Here is a 10,622-nt window from a genome sequence, read left to right as displayed (position 1 = left end):
CTCTTCCCTTTGGCACTTATTTATTTTTCACAATGTATGCTTTATGTTTTGGCTGCTCGCAATGTTTGGGGCTATCTCGTTGTTATGATCAGTGACCTATGCCCTTTTGTAAAGCTCTCTCTTGGAAGTCGCTTTGGATAAAAGCATCAGCAAAATGCATAAATGTAAATGTAATGAAGTGAACCCTAGATAAAAATAACATGTAGGCCTACACATCCAATTACCCACATTTGAGTCCAACCTCAACACCTCACCTCCGACATGCCAATCAACCTGCTGTCTGCCAATCACCGGAATGCCCAAAATGTTCGAATTCCCCAGGGGGACATTCCCCCTGAGGCAAGTAGGGTGAAGTGCCTTGCCCAAGGTCACAACATCATTTGGCACAGTCAGAATCGAGTAAGAAAATCAGAGTCCGAGAAACGAAGCAGGGGTTAGTAATCTGAACTTCAAACACTAAAAAACTATACTGGATGCTAGACACAAACTGGCAAGGACTAAAACACATGAGCTATTGTGATAGAAAATGTATATTCTTTAAGATGTCTATAATATATTTATATTTGTCCTAGAGCAATTATTGCTCAGGTTGTAACTTCTGTAAAGCTAGAATAACAGTATTGCGTAAGTTTCTGCTTTATGACCAAACATCTAACACATTTTACCCTGGTTGTTTTGCCCATACTCCAGGGATTCTTAAACCCAAGTTCTTCTTTCTTGTCTCAAGCTATGTTTCTATCTATGTTTTTTAAATTGAACATCTGTACTAAGTTCTGCAACCTGTTTCCTTTTTTAATTTTCTTGTTTATTGTGGAGTTCCTCTTTTGATAGACATGAACTGATTATGTAACTGTCTGTAACTACTGTTTAAAAGAGTGCTCAGATCATGACATTTTTACAGAGTCCTTGGACTCCAGTCATCATTTCTGATACTGAAAACTGCTCCTCCTTGCAACAATAAACAGATTGTAGGGGTTTCCAATAAAACTCTTCTATTGTTCTGAATGGAGCCTATGGCTGACGCGTGTGTTCCAACGAAGATGGTTTTGAAGATTTATTTGATCAAAGGATGTTAACATACATGAAATAATACACCTGATGTTATCCAAACTTTTATCTCTGATTAAAACTTTGTAGTAATCTTAAACACCGTAACACCTTGACACAATGACACCTTTATACTCCTAACTTCTTGTGCCCTACAACACATATATACTGCTCAGCAGCGCAATTAGCCCCCAAAAAATGCTCTTAAAGGTACAGGCACCAATTATATCAATCAAATCAATATATCAATGAAGGTAAATCATGAAATTATTTAACACCAAATAGTACAATTACTATCAATAATGTAAATAGCAATGATCAAATCATGAAATTAATACTAAATACTAATTAATCAACAATCATACCTTGGATTGTATTACAATACATTGAATAGGCAAATGGCGCCAGATAAAGACAAATTCTTCTGACCTCAGACTTTTAATGATGAAATTTCACCACACTATGCACACTCGGGCTTAATTAAAGAGGTGAAACTGATCAAGGCCAGGGAAGATGAGCACACAGGCAGGGTAAAAGATGGAGACTCTAAAACAAGAGGACAGATGAGGACATCAACATACAACATGAATTAAAATAAGACATGACAAAGAAAACATAACCCAGGGAGCAGGGCAGGATGATATAATACTGCATACTCGTGAGGTTTTTATTGATTTATATTGATCTAATGACATCTAAATTGAAGATAAGGTTAAGTTAAGGTATGTTTATTTATGGTCCGGTAGGGAAACATGTCTTAGCTTCAAGCCAATCAATCACACAATACAATGTCACAATTACATAGATTATATACACAGAATATTTGCCTTTTGGGGATAAAGTTAGTTAATTATGTCTGTGTCTGTCTCAGTGGTACATGGGACAACGTAAGTAAATTCAATCTCTATGGTTTTCATGGTGGCTTCCTATTCTTGTTGGAGTGTCCATATGTAATCATTGGCTGCGTGCACAATCTGAGTAACAGCCTCCAACACCAGTACATCTGCTTCATTGTTTGTCTTTGTCTCTTCATGGTAGTTCTTCACTGGTAGGATGCAGCTCACGGGGATCCCCAGCTCATTGCTGCAGGTCTCCATCTGAGAGCAATTAGAACCATACAGGGTTTTGTAATGACCGAAGGCTCAGCAAAGACCACAGCAGAGTAACTTTAGAGCTTACCTGCTTTTTAATTGCCTTGCTTTTGTAGATATTTCTCAGATCCCTCTTTACTTCTGGACAAGCATTATCTACTTTTGTCATCACAATAAACTGAGGAATTTCTAGAATTTCATAGGATAAAATGTACTTGTTAGGTCACATAAAATGAGGACGAACCACTGTCTTCAGTAATCAGCGCCACTAGTTGTTATTTAGGTTTGTGGAGAAAACTTACCCAGACTGCTAGCCTTCTCCCTTATGGTCCTCAGCCTGTGTTTGAGTCCATCTGACAATGCATATAAGTCATTTGCAGACACAACACGCACTAAACAGTGGACTCTATGTTTTAACTCAGGACTGCTGTTGTAGTCTGGTTTTTCTTGTGTCAAAGGACAAGTGGGGTTGAGCTGTATCAGGTAAAAAGTACAGAGAGATGGAGGGTTAGAGATGCATCTGCCATGGGCAGGATGGGAATTATGGAGAAGCCAGGGGGAGCATTGGCTCCTCTAAAGACTTGCGCTCCCCTGGAAATGTAATTAGTGAATTTTTGGGGGTCTCTAAAATTTAATATTTTTTTACCATGAATTTGTATTTTTCTCTATCTTCATTCACTTATTGACTATGCATCAAATTAACCTTCGATTGATTGATTCATACATGTGGGTGATTCAGAGCTAATTCACTTTCCGAACTAGTTCAGTGCCCTTGCCCGTGATGCAGCTGGTAATTAAGATGTCGGTTTGTTGATCTGGTACATGAACTCAACCAAACACAATTGTTTATTAAATGTATATTGTTTGTTTAGGTGTAACCTACACCCTACTGGCTCTTCACTAAGAGCCAGCGGTAGCTAGAACGGTATTTCCCACAATGGTTTGTTCAATTAAATGAATAGGGGAGGAGGCGGCGTACAAAATAATGCACTTTATTCACAGTACGGTAAGGTGCTCACACAAGCTACTAGTACAACAAGCTGCACCAAGGCTGCGATTTAGTTATAATGCCTTTTACAAAATGTCAAATCAAACTATCATAATTAAATCAACCCAAAAGAGGGCACTCTCACTGCAAAGAAACAAAAAGACAAAATAAGGCCTGTCCAACAAAATAAGTGACACACAAAACACTTGGAGGTGGTTTCACATATAAAACGGCATACAATGGCAAACCGCAAGTCCTGAACTGCTGTCCTCTAGTAAGAACAGCGAATGGATTTAAATAGTTACTTATGTAAAAATCTAAGGTAGGGAAAAACAGTGGCTACTAATGATTCAGGTACGTCTGCTGCGATGTCATAGACTGCCGATGGTAACAATGTATTTGTAAATGTAATCACCGCCGGCCAACTCTGATTGAAAACAAGACTAACTGTGGCGTGCCATCTACCTGTATTTGATTGAAATTAAGGTGGTCACGTGACAGAACCAGGTGAACCAGATGGCTCCCTGGTTTATCCCCCTCCCACCTGTCACATAGGCAATTAGGTTGTAATTTTATCGGTATTGGTAATGTCATGATGTCATGATTGTATGTTTATATAGTGTGTTGGTAATTTGATTATGTGATCTATATTTATTGTTATAGTGCACAGTGGCCGAGATGCTGTCGGTGCATGTAGCCTACAGTTCTGCCTAAGGCTCTAAAATGTTATCAAGTTTGATGTGAGAATACCATACTTATCAACGGGGAGAGGGGGGGGGGGTATTTCTCAAAAAAATTATAAAAGTTGTTGCGTGAGAGCATGATAAATTGTTCAAATGCATGAGTCTCACGGCAAATGCATGACAATGGAAGGTCCTGGCGTAAATAGTGTTTGCTGTTTACATAAAAAATGTATATCATGTTCCTTTGTGCTATTCAGTGCTGTAATTAAAACAAATATATTTTCTATATCACATTCACATAAATAAGACACTGACAACCAACTAAGGAGGCTAAATTTGTAAGAACATTGTTCCTGTCAAAGTCCTCGTTTTGAGCTCGCTATGTGCATGCCTCAAGAAACCGACAGAGAAAGCTAAAATTGTAGGAATAGTGTTCTATATAGTGTCCTATAGCGCATGTCCTTGGGTTCTGAAATATACATTACAATTACTACTTTGCAAAGTATCTGATTCTAAAACTAATACCTATAGTCAAACAATCATTGGCCTAAAATCCCACTATAAAACTTGCGGGCAGAGATTTCTTGGATTATAGTATACATATTCCTGTGATGCTACAATGATTGGTAAAGACTTAGAATTAAAATTACATTCATTGTGTTTTGTATTCAGACAAGGATACTACACAATAGTTGTAAATGCATGAAGTACGTTTGTTCAATTAACGATATAATCTCACAAAATGAGTAGCGTATGCAGACCATTTTGAACTACTCGATATTTGATCCAGTATTGCCCCACCTATAGCAATGAAATTAAAGACTATCTACAAAAGTTAAAATGCATTCAAATCTGAAACCCCCACAGTGCCTTGATGATATGCATCTGAGCCAGGTCTCAGAGAGCCCTTCTGGTGAATACTAGGTACTCCATGAAACAACTTGATACAATTGTCATGTGTTGCTGTGTTAGTTATGTTGCAGATTAGCCTACCTGATAACCTTCTCGGACATGGCCTCCAAGAATGCTGACGATGTCATCAGTGTGCACCCCCCTTGATTCATTAGGCTCCAAACCCATGATATCATTGAACGCAAAAGGTAAGCGTCCTTTTCCATCTTTAATGTAATGTGTTTTATACTACAGGAATAAAAGACACTTCCCTCAAAACATTAAATGATAAAACAGTAGATAATGTGTAAATATGTATGTGTTTTCCGGGAATACTTGCATTCTTGGTGAAGCTTGTGCCTGCGTCAGCATCTGCCAGCGCATCAGTCGCCATACGACCAGAAATAGCACTTTTGATTGAGTTAACAAAGCTGGACTTTCCTGCACCAATTTGTCCCATTAGCAGGATCCTGAGCTGGCCCATATCAGGATCATTCAAACTGAATTGCTTCAGTTCCTTAATCATAGTATCTCTCTGCCTGTCCAGAGAATTGCAAAAAATATACACATTTTGATTATTGCAAACGTCACTATTTTCTATTTCATTGTATTTTTCGTCTGTCAGGATAGTGCGCTTACTGCGCTACTTACATCCAGTCAACCTCCCTCCAAGCTTTGTCATAAACTGTAGACATAAATAAACTGTTGTTTAGTACAATTAATCATGAGTTTTGTGAAATCCCGGCCGGATCCAGGGGGGTTTCTGCTCAAACTACCCTTCTGACTTCAGCCCAAACTGCTGCATGCTGAAGGTATGAAAAATTACGTTATGGCTTTCAGTAATACACATTTTTTTTATGATTCATCCAATGATTGGCTGATTTCTAATGGCCAGCGTAGGATAGAGCCCCGCCTCCACGTTTACCGATAAAACTGAAATCAACTTCAACTCTCGCAACTCACTTGTTCTCAAAGTTATTGCTATATCAGTATTTTGTGGAGGGCTCTTAACGGATAGTAAAGTGTAAAACAAATATTCAAACTGAAACCGAAGTATGACATTTTACTAGAAGCATTATTTCATACTTCTGTTTAAGTTTGAATCTTTATTTGTTTTCATAGAAGATACACGGGCTATTACGTTCACACCTAAAGCGAACCGAACCATGGTTCACTTGGAACTGGACCGAGTCCCGTCTTTTTAGGAGGACCATGGTTCGGTTGTTTGTATGGAGTTAGATTAGTTTCATAATTCAAACAAACAAACGCAACACAATTCAAACAAATTTAACACAATCCAAACAAACGTAACATGATTCATACAAACATAACACGATTCAAACAAACAAACGTAACACGATTCAAACAAACGTAACACGATTCACAAATGTATTTCGTGATTCACAAATGTATTTCGTGATTCACAAATGTAACGCGATTCACAAATAAATGACCCTATTACATTCGTTTGCAACCTGACAAACACAAGTTACAAATCCCTGCATTCATTGGTGTGAATCCTTGCATTCGTTCGTGTGGATTTTTGGAACTTTCCTGACGCGCTTTGATCCACAAATGCATTTTTTCTAAAAGATATCCTCAGCAGCCTATCAGATCGTCTCTTCCAATTTTAGCCAATCACATTAACGTGTCTATGTGGACTTCAACAACCTGCCAGAATGACGGACATCGTCTCCTTCAGATCACGAGCAATGTCGTCTGGTAGCATGTAGGTGAAATATTGCTTGTTAATCTTATTAAACCGATGATCATACCTGATTAAATATTGTTGAGAATGGCAGGATTCATGTTTAGTCATTTTCCGTGTTTCCTAGGCTAACGCAGAGCCCGTCTACCCATATTAGACATTCTCCGGTGATTGGCTAAAATTGGAGACATCTGATAGGCTGCAGAGGATATCTTTTAGAAAAAATGCATTTGTGGATCAAAGCGCGTCAGGAAAGTTCCAAAAATCCACACGAACGAATGCAAGGATTCACACCAACGAATGCAGGGATTTGTAACTTGTGTTTGTCAGGTTGCAAACGAATGTAATAGGGTCATTTATTTGTGAATCGCGTTACATTTGTGAATCACGAAATACATTTGTGAATCGTGTTACGTTTGTTTGAATCGTGTTACGTTTGTTTGTTTGAATCGTGTTATGTTTGTATGAATCGTGTTACGTTTGTTTGGATCGTGTTAAGTTTGTTTGAATCGTGTTGCGTTTGTTTGTTTGAATTATGAAACTAATCTAACTCCATATGTTTGGTCCGTACCAGAGTTCGAATGCGTGTTGTCACCTATCCAAACGAACCGGACATTCAGAGAAAACGGACCATGGTCCGATTGAAACGGATCAAACATGTCAGGTGTGAAAGCACCCTAAGACGCTAACAGTACAGTCTTTTAGCTTGGTTAGTCACCGGTTGTTCGTTGCTGCGTGTTTGTACAAAGAAAAACCTTTTGTCATGCATCGATCTTTGATCCCCAAACATAAACTGTAGACATTAATAAACTGTTATTTATTTTACAAGTACATTTAAGAATGGATTTTTTGAAATTTGTTTGGATCAGGGCATTTTAAGAAGTTTAAAATAGAGTGGACAGGACCAAGCTGGAGCCCTTCATGAGTAGCCTATACACTCTAAAAACTACTGGGTTACTTTTTCTACCCAAATGCTGGGTTGAGCCTGTTGGGTCATTTTGTTGGGTTATTTCCATGGTGCTGGGTAGTTTTAGTGCAGCCCAGCCGCTGGGTTAGTGGCTGGGTCATTCTCGGCGACAGTTGAAACAATGCAGATTGTCCTCCTCTCTTTCAACCTACGTCACCTGGTACCTTACCCAGCGCACCTGCCTCACTTTAACCCAGCTGCTGGTTTATCTGCAGCATAAACTTACGGTAACTTTGTCAACGGTCCTCTCGTCGGCTCTTTAAGTTTTGTACTGTCAGCAGGGTCCACACACAATGGCAGGGACATATTTTGCTCATTTACTTAAGGGTTATATCTGTTATAGCCTACCTACCAAGACAAGGGACAGCAAAAATACTAGTCCGGTGGTGTAGCCAAATTTGTTGCAGCAACTGAATGGTGAGATTTTCCGAGTCCTAGCTAGGTGTTTTTTAAGGATAACTTGGATAACTGAACAAGGATAACTTGTTTTAGCCGTTACTACCTCAGTTTGCAACCGGCTAACTTAGTCTACATTTACTAGTTTAACTAGGCAAATGTTAACTATACAGAAGAACCCCACCAAAATAAACGTACTGTATTGCAAACGATTTGTTTTAATGAGTTTTTATTTGCACCTGTCTGCTTTTTGACCGTTTACAGTACCATATCTCTAATTAGTTTATAGGATAGATACTGTACTAGTCTAGCTAACGACTGGCTGTTCGTTCGTGAAGGCGCCAAAAGTGGATGGTACAAATGGAAAAGGTAGTCTACAGTACATTAAACCGAAAATAAAACAGTTTCTAACAACATTATGTTTTCTCTGTGTTTATATAATTTAATTTAAATAGTCGTTTCTGCTTACTTCTTTTTGCTCTACAGCTTGTTCATGTAATGTTAACTAGGCATTGAGGAGTTCAATGATCAACCCAACATTCTGGGTTAAATGGTTAACCCATCTTGCTGGTTTAGTTCAACCCAACGTGTGTTCTGTCCTATATTTAACCAGACGCTGGGTTGGAAATAACCCAAACTGGGTAGTTTTAAACCCCAGCATTTAACCCATGTATGAGGTCAAATAACCCAGCCTTCTAGTCAATATGAACCATATTTGGGTTGAATGATCAACCCAACATGCTGGGTTGAATGGTCAACCCATCTTGCTGGGTTAGGTAAACCCAACGTGTGTTCTGTCCTATATTTAACCAGCCGCTGGGTTGGAAACTACCCAACCTGGGTTGTTTTCAACCCAGCATTTTTTAGAGTGTAGCCTACAACAACTTGGGAAATTAAAAAGTAACAAACCTGGTGATGGTGGTGCTGCTGGTCTTGATGATTCACCTCCCATGTTGACTAATTTGCAAGGGAGGTTAATACAACAACTTCAATGTACAACTTGTCTTCAACTAACTAACTTATTTAAAAGACGTTCATATCAAAAGCAACATATCCAAAGTTATTATTTATTAATGATAAAAACATTTAACACTGCACTTTCTCATATGCATATTAAACACGTTTGTATTTATCTAACAACGCCACACTTTGGTATTGCATTATATAAAACTGTCTACCCAATAAACCAGAATATTCTAAATGCTAGAACATATGATGTAACAGTAGTGGCAGTCTGTGTCTTATGTGCAATTCAGGCCCCGTCCACACTAGCCCGGGTAAATACAAATACGCGTATTCGAATTGAAAACGATCTCCGTCCACACTAGCATTTTCATATCGTTTTCCAAATGTTTGCCGTCCACACTAACACGGCCTCAGTTTACAGTAGGCCTATCTAGAAAAATATAAGAGACTCCAATAAATGAAGAAGCAGAACATTCTTACCCTCTTTTTTGACATACGAAGACTAAAGCCAGGGAGTGACTGGATGCGATATATATAGGCTATGTAGGTGAAAAGTTACTTTCAGTTTCCAGTTGATTATACAACGGTTCAGTAGGACTTTGTGTTGTCCACTGAGGGATTAGCGTTTGGCCCTATCCATGCTGGCAGATGCTGACGGTCATTTCCTTGAAATTAGCCTGTTTTCAGAGAAATACATTTCTCTTTCACTTTCTGACAATACAAGGACAGTGCTGAGTTTGTGCAGTTATAACGGGACTGTGTTCCAACTTAGCCATCAAGGTTCTTTAATTAAAAAAATTACAGATACATACAACAGATGTACAGATACATTACAAGAAACACATATTTAGCCAATCAGCGTCCTCATTTGCGCCCCAAGCAGAGTTAGAGTATAGAATTGATTTTGCGACTGTAGGGCCTACTTAACGTTATTGAAAATTAATGACTCCGGACCGGACTTCATACGTTCTCATTTCTCAAATTCTGTCAGATATCCTCTCCAAAATCCTTTTGAGAGGAGAACTTTGGTGGAGAAAATAAAAATAAGAGTTTGGCCCAACCTGACATCAACATTACACAACAGGCGAGCGAAAAGGGTAGAGGCAGATCATACACAGAGGTTTCTCCCACGATTGGTTAGCTACAACAGAAAAGCCTGGCTAGCTGGATGCAGTCATGTCAATGGCTTATTTTGCTTCCGTGCTTGCTTGTTATATCATTCGGTACAGATACAGCATGGACTGTTACAGGAGTTAAGGACATTAAACATTTATCTGAGAAAAACAAATCAAGTGCACAAAGGCACACATGGAGAATACAATCAAGCAAGCCATGTTAGGCAGAGACAATTGCTATGCAACTGGACGAAGGTCGCCGGATTGAGGTGAGGAGAAACAACAAAGAAGTGGATAAGAACAGGCACGTTCTATCTAAGATAATTGATTGTGTTAAATTAATTTATAAATCCTAAATATTTAGTTTTACAGTAATAGTTGTGTTGTGCTTCCTAATATTAACCAGGGTGAGTGGCTCAAGTGCCCAGATGTCCGTGGTTTTCAATATTTCTGAAATGAGTGTAATGATATATGTGGACTATAATCGTAGCTTTCCAATGATATATCATTTGTTTAACCGCCTAAAAAATATTTTTGTTAGGATTGAGTGCGTTGTAACAATAGAGTTAATATAACTAGAGTAAGCTACTTTTGTCTTCCAAGATGGCGTCCCCATTCATTTCTATGAAAAGTGCTCGGTGGTAGTGATGTGTCGTTCGTGAACGATTCGTTCATTTTGAACGAATCCTTATAAGGACTCGGGAGTAACGAGTCCTCTCAACGAGTGATTCGTTCATTTCCCGACTCGGTCTTTCTACGAGTCTTTGGAT

At 38.7% G+C, this 10,622-nt stretch overlaps 1 protein-coding gene across 2 annotated transcripts; it reads right to left on the bottom strand.

Annotated features, from left to right (window-relative positions):
• Nucleotides 1-1,685: 1,685 nt before the first annotated feature.
• Nucleotides 1,686-9,355, bottom strand: LOC124472055 (interferon-induced protein 44-like). Of its 2 annotated transcripts, none has more exons than XM_047026684.1 (8): nucleotides 9,218-9,355; nucleotides 8,681-8,728; nucleotides 5,352-5,385; nucleotides 5,041-5,239; nucleotides 4,803-4,949; nucleotides 2,441-2,612; nucleotides 2,227-2,327; nucleotides 1,686-2,144 (listed from the first exon to the last, which is right to left on the bottom strand). In XM_047026684.1, exons 2-8 carry the CDS (start codon nucleotides 8,721-8,723, stop codon nucleotides 1,974-1,976), a joined length of 867 nt encoding a protein of 288 aa, XP_046882640.1. In that variant the 5' UTR covers nucleotides 8,724-8,728; nucleotides 9,218-9,355; the 3' UTR covers nucleotides 1,686-1,973. The 2 variants fall into 2 exon arrangements, with proteins under 2 accessions (XP_046882640.1, XP_046882641.1); XM_047026685.1 differs by having other exon boundaries at nucleotides 5,041-5,235; nucleotides 9,218-9,253.
• Nucleotides 9,356-10,622: the final 1,267 nt, after the last annotated feature.

This window comes from Hypomesus transpacificus, chromosome 2 (genome assembly GCF_021917145.1).
Source record: "Hypomesus transpacificus isolate Combined female chromosome 2, fHypTra1, whole genome shotgun sequence".
NCBI classification, from domain to species: Eukaryota; Metazoa; Chordata; class Actinopteri; order Osmeriformes; family Osmeridae; genus Hypomesus; species Hypomesus transpacificus.
Note: the sequence above shows the minus strand (reverse complement) of the source record. Positions and strands in the feature narration are given on the sequence as shown.